Source organism: Thermobia domestica, chromosome 6, assembly GCF_964235325.1.
Source record: "Thermobia domestica chromosome 6, izTheDome1.hap1.1, whole genome shotgun sequence".
Taxonomy (NCBI): domain Eukaryota; kingdom Metazoa; phylum Arthropoda; class Insecta; order Zygentoma; family Lepismatidae; genus Thermobia; species Thermobia domestica.
Genome location: NC_137459.1, coordinates 162,587,845 through 162,604,152, shown reverse-complemented (window position 1 = coordinate 162,604,152; position 16,308 = coordinate 162,587,845). Strand labels below are relative to the sequence as shown.

The 16,308-nt window shown below is 35.0% G+C and overlaps 1 protein-coding gene across 2 annotated transcripts in view; it reads right to left on the bottom strand.

Moving 5' to 3' along the window:
• Kank (KN motif and ankyrin repeat domain-containing protein 2 kank) overlaps positions 1-16,308 on the bottom strand; it is a 367,377-nt gene that overhangs the window by 171,914 nt on the left and 179,155 nt on the right. For both annotated transcript variants that reach the window (XM_081762311.1, XM_081762312.1), the window contains exon 5: positions 2,001-2,197. In XM_081762311.1, coding sequence (XP_081618437.1) covers positions 2,001-2,197 — 197 coding nt within the window. The remainder of the gene's footprint in view (positions 1-2,000; positions 2,198-16,308) is intronic.

The window sequence follows — 16,308 nt, the reverse complement described above, 5'->3', positions numbered from 1 at the left end:
GGGTGTATACCTACTTTTGAGCCACCCTGTATATTTCCATTCCTAAACGGGACGTTACATTCCAAAACAACGAAGCAACTTGATCAGATATACACATCTACTGTTTCTTCAAATTACTTGATTTAGTTGTTTTCATGACAATGTACGTACATTAATTTCTTTAAGGAAGTCCATGACACAGTCATGTAGACATTTCAGAATTGAATAGTTAATAGAGATTGTACCGAGATTGAGACGGAGATTTTATACATCGAAACGAGATCGAAAATCAACATATCGAGACTTATCCCAGACGAGACCAAGACCGAGGCAGACACATATCTCAAGACAAAACAAATTTCAGTTTCGAAAGTTTTAGCCTCGTCTCAAACATTAACATAAGTTACTGAAATTACATTTTCTAAACTGATAATTCATTATATCTTATATGTAAGATAGGGAAAAGATTGCTCTTGGATGGTCACAGTGTAAATGTAAACACGGGAAAGGGGAGTGCTGGCAAATGCCATCACTGGTACATAGGATATGCAAAATGTTTTAAACCGCAAATAATTTTGAATTGAGATTCAATATATTTTGTTCCCATTCCAGTCATTTGAATGATTCAAAGACAATGTTGCCAAAATGTTACGAAAAAAATGTAAAGCAAGCATATAATGCTTCAATTCCACAAAATTATTGTTCTACACAATTTTGAAATGTTCGTCCGAAATATATGTTTTAATTTCTTCTTGTTTTTATGGAACTGTTTGTGTACATACTATTTTTATTCTGAAACCAAGGATAAAACGTTAAGATTGGCAGAGAGTAGCAGCAGAAAATTCAGAATAAGATAGGGTAAGAACATGGATAGAGGAAAAGCATAAGATTAAACCAGAGAATTGGTTAGAGTTATCAAGATGTAAAGTAATGTAAATTGGTTGGTTGATTGAATCGGAATTTGGTGTCTTTTTCAGCACCGAAGCTATATGCGATGTAGAAGGTGGAATCCAAACCACCGTAATGTATTCAAATTTTTCAATGCTTTCTTACCGGGAATTGAATCTCTAGCCTCGTGTAACCACGGCGCGTACGCGAAATCGCCACAAAATTTGAACCCGGGATCTCCCACAATTGAGCAGCATGGCTGATTACCGTTCACAATATGTTTGCATTTAATTATTGTTTTGAAAGTTACAATAAACACAGCGCGTACCACTGAAAATGCTCCCAGCAGCCGCCGTTTTTTTACGTCTTTTTTTCTAGGTGAGTACTTCCGTGTTCAATTTGTCTCAACAGTACACACGACTCTAATCCCAGGTTTAATTGTTGAGTATATTATATAGCATTGTTGATGGAAAGAGACAGACGTCAGAGATTGTGTTAAACGTTTTCTTTGCAATAACTGCTTTTAGTACCGGCACGTTAAAAAATTAAGTTTGCAGTTGTTTTGTTCGAGTTAAGTATAAAATTGGAGTTGAAGAAACCTTCAAGTTACAAATTCAATATTAACAATCAAACATTTTCAAAATAAATTTAAAGCGGGGTCACCGCATCATCCTAACTTCATCGAGAGCAAACATGAGACATTATATATATATATATATATATATATATATATATATATATATATATATATATATATATATATATATATATATAGAGAGAGAGAGAGAGAGAGAGAGAGAGAGAGAGAGAATAATATGATATAATATTTGTGTTAGATTTTTATTATTATATTGATAGCTTCAATCGTAAGATCAAAATCGTCCACATAAACAAACCATTAACCAAAGACAATCGCATTTGCTTCATGAAACTATTTGAGAGTAATCACTGTACCATTTCAATAAATATACAGTAAATAGCATCGCTGTGCCACTAAGAACTGTACAGTAACATGTACCCTATATTAACGAAATTGCTAACCCTACTTTGTTGTCCTAAACAGATAAATCTATCTTAACAATTTATGACAAAAATGTCAGTTCGTTAACTAAGGACAAATTAAAACAAAATACCTGTAGGGCTCCTGTGCTGAGTCCGGAGGCAGCGCTTCCAATACTCGCGACATCAGAATCTTGGCCCACTGCTGCAGAATCCACACCGTGATGTATGCTTGGGTGCACAGTCACAACAAGACTAGAGACGGTCGACATGCTTGACACCGACGAGTTCGAGTCAGTTCGTTGAAGGGGAATTGGCAGAGAGGCGCCATCTGAAGGAAAACAAATGAAACGGTTCCCTTTGAGAAAATTGCTTAAGGTCACATTCGAACACCAGGTATAGATACCGAAAGATCTATTTCTACCTTATCGCTGTAGTATCAACATAAGGTGAAATACAATTTACTCACACGCTGCACAACACATAAAACTTAGAAAACAAACTGTTCGTGAGGGATGATTTTCAAGTCAAGAAAGAAACTCCTTCAAGCTAGAAGAATCTACTTTTTGATTGAGTTGCTTTGCGTGAGTCCCACAGGCGCTTACGGAAACGAGTTTTCGTGTAAACGAACCACGTGATTCGGAAGGATGTGCCAATTCTTTTCATATTCTTTGTAAATTGGTAGCACAGTAGCTTCAAACACGTGCGTTTTGCCTACATGCACATACAGAAGTAACAATACAAGAAGAAATGGAAGTTAAGTTGTGTGCAACTTCTACAACAGCCCAGAAGAGGTCAGTACTCGCGCATTCAAGCGATGAATCCTCAAGAAATAAGGATACTTTAGTTGTAACTTAACGGTTGCTATTTAAAGCGTTATTTACTAACAGTTTGTAGATACTCGGAAGGAAAAATAGTATTTCCAGAGGATGTATATATATAAATAACTGTAAGAATGGAGATTTCCTGAGGGCAATGAAGCTCAGCAGAATTTCCCATGGCGTAAAGAAACGTTTGGCGTCAATAAATATATTTGAAGGAAAATGGAAACATTTATTTGGTAGGAGATAGAGCATGAAAATTTGTTATATTCCCATTATATCGATGATTACACACGCACATTTTATATTAAAGGAGAGAGATAATAATATATGAATTTAAAAGTTTCTGACTTCTAATTTAATATAATTATCTGGTAACTTATTCACCATACTTTTTGTTCCATACAGTAAGATAAATAGACAGTATTTTCGAAACAAGTAAAATAATTACATAAATTTCTGGTTTGCTACTGTGTACATTGCTTTAAATTTTATGAATACTATAATGAAAAAAAAAAAAAACTGAAACAAGAAATGACTTTTCTCCATGTTGGAAGTTCTAAAGACAACGGGTCTTATGCAGAGTCGTTTCGACGTATGATTAGCGTCATAATAAAGGCCTGACTACTGCAGGAAACATAAGTTAGTCGAACTCTTTGGAATGGCACTAATCACGCGCCATAACGACGCTACATAAGGACCAATATTGAGCTCCAAGGATGCTATCCGTCACACACAGTATGTTCTGAAGCCTCAAAGTTTACCAATGTTAGAAATTACGTAAAAATAGTTGGCCACCCTTAATTGCTAGCTTAAGCATAGAGTTTGCTCCCAGAGGGCGCCAAGACCTTGTAGATACTCTATGATATTAGGTGTAACTCTTAATTTCATCAAATTTCTCTCTTTAAACACACACACACATTTTTTTTATTTTTCTACTAAAATGAAAAGAGATGTAACTTAATAAGATAAATTAATTATCGTTGCGAAAAAAAAGTTTCGTAATTCCTAAGTAGTGAACACTTTAGTGCTGTAATATTAGAATTTTTGGTAGGTATACACCCGACCGTTTAAAAAAAAAAAAAAAAACAGCCGTATATTCACTCCCGTATATGTTTGTTCTTTAGTAAATTTAAGATGAGTATAGGATGAACTTTAACAGTATTAGATTTGTATACACCGCATACGCCCCATTACACTTGTTTAGCAGTAAGCTCGTTAGCAGATAGGAAAGAAGAGAAGTCATTTATAACGTGGCTGAAGAAGTAAAATAAAAACAAGGTGACACTGCTCGGGAAATCCCTCTTCCCTATCAGATAACATATCCAGTTTGGATGTGAATTACCTTATCTTTCGTAACAAAAAAAAAAAAAAAAAACTCCAATTCCTCAAGATCCAGAAGTGAATAGCAACGTTTAAACTTTACCTTTTCTTTTCTTTATTTTTTTTAAAAGTAGAAGGTCAAGAATCTGCAATGGCTAAGGGGAATTAACAGAGCTAGTTTACTTCCTGATAATCACTTTCTATGCAACTACTTAACAAAGGTATTTGCCTCTATTTTCACAAATTAGGCATAATTCTGATTGTTTTTTAATGTATATTGCATATCTAGGATTACGATTAGGAATGAGATTTCTGGGCTGTCGGAGTCTATGGTCATTTAGCCCGTCACGTATTTGAGGGATGACGTCCCTTGGCAAGCACACTATCCAATGAAAGGAAAGGAAGAAAGGATTGGGTACCATCCTGGCATTTGCCCGGAAATCCAGGAAACCCAATGAGGAAAACCCAGGAGAAACCTTACTCAAGATGGCTGCCCTGAAAAAGCTGTTACAATTTTTCGACCGAGTGTCCCCACCGGGAATCAAACCCGGGACCGCTCGCACCAAAGGCGAGAGCGTTAGCGACTATACCACGCAGATCCTAGTTCGATATCCAGTTCGAGTACGTCTGGTTCAGATAGCACGTCAACAGAGATCTACATGACGAACAACACATACAGACAGCGACTCAAATACAGTAGTTGTCACCCGGGGCAAGAACTCGCCTTAGCGCCTCCCTGACCAACCAAACCAAAACACTGCCCTAAATATTTGCCCAATTTATTGTCCAGTTCAGAGATCGGAACACATATTCTAGTACGTGTGTATCTATCATATCCACTTCTTTCTCCCGTTGTTTTTGTACAGCAAAATAAGTGAATGTTCGCACAAGCTTTCTTATGGATGTTATCTGTAACTTTTATATAAACTTATTTGAAACCACTTGAATTAAGTGTGCTAAAAACCGCGGAAGTTTTCACTGAATCGAAAGCTTTCTCACAGTCAATGACCGCAGCACCCAAGGCAGGGAGTAATCTACACCCCCCAACACCCCCCTAACACCCAACCAAATTTCTTTACACACACTCCTGGATGGAAAAGGAATACTCCCCTCAAATCCAATTGTATCAATCAGCATCATATAGGTTATTATTACATCAAGTCAAAGAAGGTTTAGCGTTTAGGAAAGGAGGCACTAATTTATTTATTTATTTCACTTCAAAATACGAAGCGACCTCGTTCTCACGTACGGCTTCGAGGACCACATGACCTCATTGTTTCGAGCGTGTTTCCACCAAAACAATTGACAAAACAGACCCACTACATCTACCCTCCTGTGCTTCGCGGTCGTTTCCGAGAAAAGAGATTGATGGACAGATGCAGGTGACTGAAATTGGCAACGTCTTGAGCGGTCATTCACCTAGCTCCTCCTCAATAAGGAAAAATGTGACAAAATAGTAATAAGCCTATACCAGACCAGATTCAGTTGGTAAGTGGAGAATCAACAGACTGAAGTTAGAAGGATGTAGTCAAAATGTTTTTAGAAATGAAGAGATCGATCGAGGTAAGAATTCTATACAGGGTGACCCAAAAGTATACAGTCCCGTACTGATCAGCTCACTATATTTTATATCATTTCTTATTGTTATCAAACTGGTAGACATAATTTCTTCATTATTTGTTCTTAACGTCGTTTTATTTATAACTTATGCCTGGAACAATCGGAGCAAAATAAATCCATAAACTACAATATTATACTTGATCAATGCAGATGTGTGTACCTACTTTTGGGCAACTCTGTATATTTTAGACTGAGTATAGTGTTATTCAGGAACGAATTTGTCGCTAGCTTAATTTTTTGTATAGTATATTTTTATTTACGTAAATTCATTGAGCGGATTATTAAAATTACATTAAAAAAGACAAAACAGAAAGATACAGCATTTTTGTGAATTGAAAAACTGGATTTCTGGAAACAATTAAATCAATGAATAATTTTCTTCTTCAAGATATTCAAAGACAATAACGTAGCCAGGAAGGGGCAGGAGCGGATATTAAAAAATCAAATATTACAACCAGTAGCGGATCTAGGCCAGGGCCGGGGAGCCTAGGCCCCCAGTTTATTCAGTGACAAGACATACCTATCATAGTCTGGGTACCCGCTGCCCCCCAATTTTTACCTTCTAGATCCGCCACAGATTGCAACAACTAACGTTAACAACAGGGTTAGAATATTAAAATAATGAAATTGCAACTACAAGTATGTACAGTACTAATTACTAAACGAATGTGATTTCAGCATGGGACGAGGGAATTTTTTTTTCAATTAATATTTTGGAAAAAAAAATCGCCCACTAAAACTTGCTGGGGGTGAATAAATTGAAATAATGGCAGAATTTTGCAAAATAATTTATATATAATCAATTTATATGTAATTACTGGGTAAAATAGTGGTGGTTAATTCCTAATACAGTGAAACCTCTCTTAACGGCAGGGTTCATATGTTTAAAACAAAATGTTTAAAACAAGTGTTTAAAACATGTTTAAAACGAGGGCTGTTGTTTTATTCAGTTTGTTTTAAACGTTTTAAACAAAATGTTTTAAACGTGTTTTTTTTTTCGATGGTGGTTGGACATGTTTAAAACAACTAAAATATCAGATTGAAGAAGCTAATTTAATTTTCTAACAAACAACCCATCCTCCGCAGGATTTGTGCATGGAGTAAATTACAAGCAGAGTTATATTCTTATTATAACAGCAATTACTGAACGAAATTCTACACATCAATGTGCGTATAACTAAACCAACAGAAATTCAAATGAAGTATTTCAACATTTCTTAATTTCCAAGAACAACGGAGGTTAAACACACTATACACTATTCTAAGATCCAAATTCACAAATTTAAAACTTGGGTATTTTTTTATCACTATCATTTACATAATAATGAACAATTCTCACATCATAAGTTAGAATAAATGCTCTGACAAATACAATACAACTCATAGAAAAGAGCAGTGACTACCCTACAAGGAGCAAATGACATATTTTAACTAAACAGTTTTCAAGATACATCTTTATCTGCAACATGGGTAGCTAATAATGATTAATGTCTACGGCATAACAACACAATTAACTCTAGACGCCCGCCAGGGATTTTAACAAAATGGTAGACTCTACGTTCGGGGCTCTGGTAACCTCCCTAATTATCACAGGGTCTTGAATTATACACCATTGGAAAGCTTATAGACCACAAATTCCAATGAGGTAATATTCGGAAATTCCCGCCGTATTCGTAAAAAAGAACAGACATAAAAAATCATTAAAAATATGAAAATATTGACTTTGCGGGCCCCTGGCAACTCTTGCAGCCACCCTACGCTGACAAAATGATGAATGTGTAGGCCACATACTTGTGACAATAATGTAAGAAATGGTAGCCATTGCTGCCATTGCGTAATGAATTCGTTTTATGTAGGAAATATTTAAAAAAAATATATGCGCAGAAAACATTCATTGAATTAGACATTCTCTCCCCTCCACCACTAGTACCACGTCCATATGCAAATCATTTTTGCTGCTCACATCATGTATACGAACAAGAATTATGCATCTAGACCACTTCAGTGAAATATATCTTGTGTTATATGGGACCGTCCCGAAAATAAATGTAAATTAGCCAAATTTGACCCCCTCTTCCTCTGTAAACAACAAGTACACATACAGGTTACTATCATGTAGGGGACTACCTCATTGCTTCACACACCAATTTTTATGGATGTACCACAAAGGGGGAAGGAATACCCGCCAAAACCTGATGAAAAACTTTGATGAAGAATTAAAAAACGAACTTCATCCTCCCTTTCTCGGCCGTACATACGTACCCCCTATATACATAAAATGCAACTGACGGAAAGCTTCATCCCTCAAAAATACTTTGGTACCAAATCATCTTTCTAGCTTAATTAGAGGCTGAGCTATTGATGTTTGTTGTAAAAATAAATGTAATTTACGTCAAAAAACTTAAACTCCAAAAAATGGCTAACTTTGCCCCCTCCCTTCTCCCCCATATAAGCAAGAAGTACAAATACACGATATTACCATGTAGTGGCCTACTTCATTGCTTCACGTAACAATTTTTATGAATCTATCCCCCAGGAGGGAAAATGGCCCCCCAAAAATTTTTTTCAAAAAAAAAAAAAAAAAAGAGCACGATATTTACCCTCCTCCCATATACATAAAATGCATACCAGCAAAGCTGCATCTTTCAGGAATAAATTGGTACTAAAACCATCTTCCAGCCTTAATTTGAGGTTTAAGACTGAGCCATTGAGGTTTAAAGCCCTGACACAGCAGTTTCGTCAATGGGAGTTTAAAGATTAAGAATGCAGACGACCAGTAGAACGTAACACAAAGAAACAAAACTACATAATCCGTGAACGGAGATCGGGAAAACCCCGATTTCTTTCTCCGGAATTGAACATTTGGGCGGATCGAGATTAGGGAAGTTCCCGAAATTTGATCTAGCGGTTGAATATAGATGGCAAGCAATACCTAAGAGTGTAAAAATGTGATATATATGCGTATTTAGATTATTGTTTTAAACAAAATAAACATTTTAAACATGTTTTTTTGTTTAAAACAAAGTACTTTGTTTTAAACGTTTAAAACGTTTTAAACAAAAAAAAGCATGTTTTAATAATAAAAAACGTTCTTTTTTTCTAAAAAAACACGTTTTTTTTAACCCTGTTTAACGGGCATCTCTCAATAGTGGTCACCTTCATAAGAAGACAAACTTTCTTATTCTTCCATGCCACAAATATGTGTGGTGTGGTGTTATGAGAGAGAACCCTTCCTTTTAGGGACACCTCTCATTTACTGACAAATAATCGTGTTCCACCGATGTCCATTTCCCTCAAACAGGCACTTCCCCGATACCGTCTCCGTACCTTGCAATGTCTTCGGAAAGTTGTTAAAGCTCTATGACAAAACATTTTCTTTTCCACTTTGGTTGCAGGAATTTGCTACAATGAAAACTACACTGCCGGGTTATCTTTCGGGCCCATGGCCGTCACATCGAACCAATCGGTAGTGGAGAAAGGGGACTTACTAGCCAGCTAAGTGACTCAAAGTTTTTTTTTTTTTAATAACATTTTTTAAATTACAGGGAGAAGACTTAAGTCTATAGGTCTGTAATTTTGTAAATCTTAATGTCCTTTTTCATGCACTACCTACTATCCATTTCATAAAGATAGGCCCCTGACTTCGCGGTGCTGCCGTGACGTCCAGTCAAAACTTATATTGCATTGTCGTACCTCGTTGGAATTGCTGGAATGTTGTCTTTTTAATACTTAAGACATAAAAATTTTCTTTGTACTATGTAGTGAGAAAAAAATAAAAATTAATGAAAAAGTGCGTATTTTTTCGTACTTTTTTGGTAGATCAATGTTTATAGAGCTATATCTCAGAAAAGAGATCACGTGAAATAATTTCCTGTGTACAATATGTAGATGCATCCATTAACTGTAAGTTGTGAAAAGTTCAATTTTCATCACTTGATATTTTTTGTGTAATTAAAACAAATGTGCGAAGCTCTGATCTCCTTTACCATGATAGGTAGAGAAACGTACAAAATACTGTTCGAAAATTTGGAAGTCTAGTGTTCCAAATATTTGGAACTATTAACAAAAAAGGGTTTAGTTGGTAGAGTATTTATTTTTTAAAAAAATATGTTTACTTCAACATGTTCTCTGCGTTAAGCGGTGAGCCATGTTGCAACCCAATCTTTAAATTCCCCGCGCTTATATGAAGAAACAGCATACAGTAAATGGAAGTGCGGCAACGCTGTCGTGCAGTGTTGTCGCGTTCAGGAAGCTTGTAGCGCGAAGCCTACTTCATAAGAATGTAATAGGAAAAAGTATTTATTATAACCTTTCACAACATCATAAAAACATTAATGCATGTACACTCATGTCTAAAATTATTGTCGCATGTCTATAAATATGTTATTGTAGGAATATAATTTGATAACGAATTCGCCTGGTATTTCTTATAATGTTATAATGTGTATAATCGGCAAAGAGATGTAGGCTATGTGGAAAATTTCATGTCAAAAGAGCAGTAAATAAGAACAATAAAACGAAACTAAAATTTTCTTATCCATTTAGCAACATTTTGTTTTACTCATGCTAATTTTCGTATTCTTTTCCTATGAAATTTACCACAAATATACATTTCCCGACTCTACATATAGTATCAGTATTAAAAGTACCCTGCAAAATCATTATCAAATTATATTCTTACAAGAAGACAGTTATAGATATGCGACAATAATTTTGGACATGAGTGTACACATCTCAATGTAATCGAAATAAAACTTTGAAGTAACACATCCAAAAACTCATCTCTTAATCTATTTACTTCATTCACTTTCGTCATGACTTTGTTGACTCATCGCTGCTCCTGCTATCTTCCCTAATATTTATAAACAATTGCTCCATTTCTACCTCAAGATCTTCACACTCTCCAGCTTACGAACATGTTAAAGGTTAAAAAGAAATGTGCCTTGGCAATCACGTGTTCACCCAAGTTCTGCGATCAATTCCCTTGCCGAATGTACAGTAACACAGAATGGGTCCTTTGTTTTCTTTCAACGAAAGAAAACAATGCAATGAGTAGGTGACGAGGGCTGTATTTGTGTCTAATCACGTCGCACTGATTAAGTCTTCAATACTTCCCTTCGGTTCGTAGGCGTCAAAAACTTACACACGCATTCATATCATATGGGTTCATTGCAATGAGACGGACGAACGGGCATTTATATTTTCGTGAGTATATCTTGTGCTTTTTGATTAAAAAAAAAGTGGATATTCCTTCACGAGCGGCGGTATTACAAAAAGAAGATTGATTGATTGATTGTTGAGTTTTACGTCCCGTTCAGCAGCGAGGCTATATGAGACGTGGACCTACTGATTAACGTGGAATCCGAACCACATGAGCTCCCGCCGGGAATTGAACCCGGGTATCCCGCGTCAAAGGCGCGCATGCTAACCGCTTAGCCACGAAAGAGCTCTACAAAAAGAAGAGGCAAAATGTTTAGCGATAATGAAATTGCAGAACTGATTAATGACTCTGACTCAGACGGTTATGAGTTAGTAATTAATAGTAAGGACATTGATTATTCTGTGCTCAGTGGCGTATCCGGGAGTGAACAAGATAGTAACTCTGTTTCAAGTAAACCTGAGGATTTTCTGTGAATTGTAAACTCAATATTACATATCAACTAAGGTTGTATCATATAATAAACTTTGTGCGTGTTTTTGTTTCTGTGCAAGTGTATTTTGTACTGCGTGCAATAAGTGAAGAACTGACAAAAATCAACAAATTTTCGAGGACCATCACATGCAAATCCAAACAAGATAAGAGTTCGCTTTTCTAATTTTGAACACTTGGTACATTTACTGTATATCCTGTTAATTTCTAAGAAATTGGTTTAAAATCTGTGGAGACATTACATTTTTAAAATATCTCTAAAAAGTGACGGACAGTGCGTAACAAGTTTAAATACCCGTCCGGCTGAGAGTGTATACGCGTCAGGAAAATGTGGCAACGTAGCACTCCGTATAAACTGCGATAGCGAAGGGCGCAAAGCAGAGAAAATCATAATGTCATATTTGTGATTGTTTATCTTTTAAAACAAGTCAAAACAGTTTGGTTGAAAAAGCTACTTTAAGATCTTTCTAAAAGTTTTTTCAGATTGTGAATACACCGCCGCAATTCAGAGATAAAGATGTCTCACTTTTTGCTGAATAACAAGAAAATTACTACGTGTTGAGTAATGAAATTTTCAGAACTTGCAGATAATATATGCATCTACATATCTTGCACAGGAAATTATTTCATGTTAACTCCTTTCCGAGATATAGTCCTACAAACATTGATTTACCAAAAAAATACGAAAAAATACGCACTTTTTCATTAATTTCTATTTTTTTCTCATTATACAGTACAAAGAAAATTTGTATGTCTTAAGTATTAAAAAGACAACATTCCAACAATTCCAACGAGGTACGACAATGCAGTATAAGTTTTGACTGGACGTCACAGCAGCACCTCGAAGTCAGGGGCCTATCTTTATGAAATGGATAGTAGGTAATATAACTATGGACTTCTAGGGAATCGAAAACTAAGTTGACATTAAGTGCAAAACTTAGTTTATCGATTTCTTCACCTTCTTTCTTTAGTATGTCGAATGTAAGTCCTTTACTATCTATGTCCATTTTCTTCCTTTGTCTTCCTAGTCTCATGTATCTTACGTCGTATGCTATCTCTTCTTGCAGCTAACTTTGTTTCCTCTTCATCTTAACTTTTTTAATTGTGGTTTCCTTCTTGAATTTAAGTTGTTGGAGAACAGTTGGATCTCCTCCTGTATTTCTTCGTGCTTTAATTGTGTCATCTTTTTTTCCAGTGTCTTCATCAATTTCTGCCTATTTTTTAGACTCTACTTTGCCGTCCTAAGGGCCATGTTGTGTTTATTTTTTTATTTTTTTCCTTTTTGCTCACTGGGTTTCTCTTGAATTTTCATTAATGCATTTCCAAATCTCTTTGTAAAGTTCTTCATATTATTTTACATGTCGCAATGTCATTATTAATTTTGATGACTTTTCTCCATCAGACAGCATGTTTCTTCGGAGATTTTCTTCTCACTCCTCTACGTCATAAAATTTGGTACTTCTGTAGCTGTATCTACTAAAATTTCTCGATCTTCTTCTGAATCACCACATTTTCCTTGTGTGTGGCAATGCGGTTCTTCAGGTCCAGTTAAAATACATTACGCTGTTTTGAAGAATATTTCTTTCTACACGTTTCTGTCATTCTAAAAGCTTTCTTCTGTTGAGCTTGATCCTCAGACGCAGTGATTTATCTACACCCCTCTAACACCCTCCCAGCACCTCTTTAAATTTTCGGACACCCCCGGAAATAAAATCCTTACACCCCTCCAACTAGTGGGATGCAATATTAAAAAATTCATTCTCGTTCTGCCTAAAGCCCTCCAGGACTTTGTAGAAAATATTTTAATCGATTTTATTTTTAAGCAGAACGGGAATTTCCGTTCTACCTAATCTTTGGAGGCAGGAAATTCTATACGAGATTTTTTTTTTAAGGGAAATGCAGCATCGAAAAGCTTGACTCCTAGCGTGTTTGTATGCAGATTGGAACTCATGTATAAAATGGCTGTAATAACGAGGGCAGGAACTAAATCCAAGAGGTCAAAATGCAAGAAAAATTCTGACGAGGACAAAATCACAGGAGTATTTATTGGATGTACCAGTGCACACCCTATATGATTATGTTTTCCTTTCAATTCTCATATATTCCAAAATGTTATCTATATATTTTTTAACTGAAATAACTTTTTCTTTCGTTTAAAATGCTGAAAGATCAATAAAACGTAAAAATGTTATAATAAAAGAGCAGATAGGCTTTAATTGCTTTCACACATACCCATATGAACAGTTCTGGGTGTTCCTATTAATTATATCTTTAATAAACTTGAAACACGTTTAGCATATTACATATGACCATGCATTTTAATTGCGAAAAGTAACTAAGATGCTATTTGATTTTTAAAAAATTGTTCTTGTGTGGTAGCATATAGCAGTCTTTTATATTGAGTAATGAATAAATATTTATTTTAATTCTGAAATACTGATCAAGATTTTTTTTTTTAAAGCAAAGATCAAAATGTGAAATATATATACAGTACTTACTGTAACAGTCTTACGTCTTTTATTGGGTTTTCAGCATTTTTTAAAATGTTATTTCCGTAAAGTGAAGAATTTCAGATAACATTTTAGATGCATAACAGTTGAAGAAAAATAATCATTCCTTTATTAATCTGCGCCTATGATTCTATAGCTTGAATTTAGTCCGTTTCGTCTGAATTTTCCTTGGTGCTTGTCCTCTTGATTTTTATCCTGCAATCGTAAAAATCTGTTTGGTAATTCTAACAGAGGTTGTAAAAAAATAACTATTTCTTCAAGTTTCATCATGAATTTTAGACGTTATTCTTCTCGTTCTTCTCGGAAAAATTACGATGATATTCTTTATCAGCAGTTATTCACATCTACTTTGGTAAAGATGAATGTGATTTTCTTAAAATATCTTCGGGCAAATGGAAAATTGATTGACAGTTGCAAGAAAGTCGTTTGACATTGTAACTGAAACGAACATAAAATAAACTTAATTCAATATAATATCAAATTATTTCACATCAAGATTTTATTTACTTTTTCAATAGTTCATCTCTAACATGCTAAGAGTCGCAGTACATAAAATTTGCCACAGTTCACATCCTCAAGGCATGTTTGGCCTTATATTAAGTAAACCATGCAAGAGAATGCATAAGGCGACTATTAAGAAAAATGTTAATGTTCTACATCACAACTCCTTTTTCGGCATTTCCTTATCAGCTGATTTGCCCTATATACATAATTCTATATTATATGCAATATGTACTTCTATTTTCATATTTATATTGTCAATGTAAATAACAGCAATACAAAATATCAATATCAATACTGAAATATTTGCATGCTTTTTGTAGTTTCAATCAAATCAAAAGATAAGATAATCGGCGATAAGGGCCGTCTTACGCAACCTTTTGCATTGCTTGCTTAATATGTGGCCAAACTTGTCTTGAGGATGTGAACTGTGGCACCTTTTACGCACTAAGAGCAGTGGCGGTTTTAGCGGGTAGACCGGGTAGGCACGGGCCTACCCAAAGCTTTGAAAAATGTATAAACACTAAAAGATAAAATAAAGAGTAAATATATTTTCCACTTTTTATATTAATGGTAAATAATTATTTAATAAACAGCATCAACCACTACTGTAAAAGTAATTTCCTACTGTCATTAATCAATCAAATGTGCATATGTATCCATACGCGAGGGAGCAGGCCTACCCAGAATTAAAATTCTAAAACCACCTCTGACCGCAAGCCTTAGCATGTTGGAGGTGAACTACTGGAAAACTGAATAAAATTTTGTTATTGCAACTGAATCAATCAATTTTCCATTTCTCTGCAGTTAGTTTTTTTTTTTAATCACATTCATTTGTACTGAAGTAGATGTGAATAACACTGTTAATAACACAACTGTATCTAGTCATTTTTCCTAGAACAAGTAGAATAACATCTAAAATTTGATAAAACTTGAAGAAATAGTTATTCTTCTTACAGAATCTGTTACAATTATTAAAGAAAAAATCTCTTGAGGAAATCTTTCCCTGGACAGAATTTCTCGTCTCGAAAGATTAGGCAGAACGAGAATTCCCATTCTGCCTAAACCCATTTAAAATATTTTTTACAAAGTGCTTTAGGGCCTTTAGGCAGAACGGGAAGACCCCATTAAACACTTACTATTTTGGTTCTTAAAATATTTTGAATTCTTGTTTTTAAGTGCCAATATAATAAAACAACTTACTTTCGACAAGATAAATTTTCAAGCAAAGCACACAACGCAAGGTTGAATGGAAATCAATCTTTGCACGGCTGTGATCGTCACAACAACGTTTGATCAATCGATTGCCAACGACTTCATCTCGACTTCACACAAAGCATGAGAAAGTCGACGCTAATTTGCTCTGGCTGAGGAAGGAAATCCAATGCAATCGTTCGTTGCATCAATGAATTTTAGTTAAAAAAAAAAAAACTAATTAAAAAGACGATAATAGTATACGACCTTAATTCAAGATTGCACACCTACCAGATTTTTTGAACACCCTCAAAAGTTCAAAATACTGCATAAATCACTGCTCAGACGAGTTTACACCTTACCATTAGATGATCACTTTCTGTGTTCAACCTGTTCAGAACACTGCAGTCTTTAATCATATATGTTCTATTCAGCATGATGTAGCTAATATTCCTTCCTTGCTCTTCCACTTAGGTGTCCACATATGTATTTTTGTGGCGCTTTTTTTTTAAATTCAAAACGTACACCTTCTCGGGTTTGAGAAATTTTACTGAAAGGTTTCCATGTTTGCTTCGTTCACCACATTTATAATTTTCCATAGAATTTTCACTTGGCTCTTTTAGACCTTCATTTGATTTTCCCTGAAAAGTCTATGATAAGAACACCATATTATACGAGTTCAAGCGAAATAATCCTATTTAGAACAAACTTTGCTTGGTGGTAGACCTTGAAAAGCTTGCGATGTGTAAATCTTTGGTTCCTAACTTGTACGTAAAATAGAAATCAAATTTTTAGGTTATATGTAAGTTTCACTAGTTGTCCG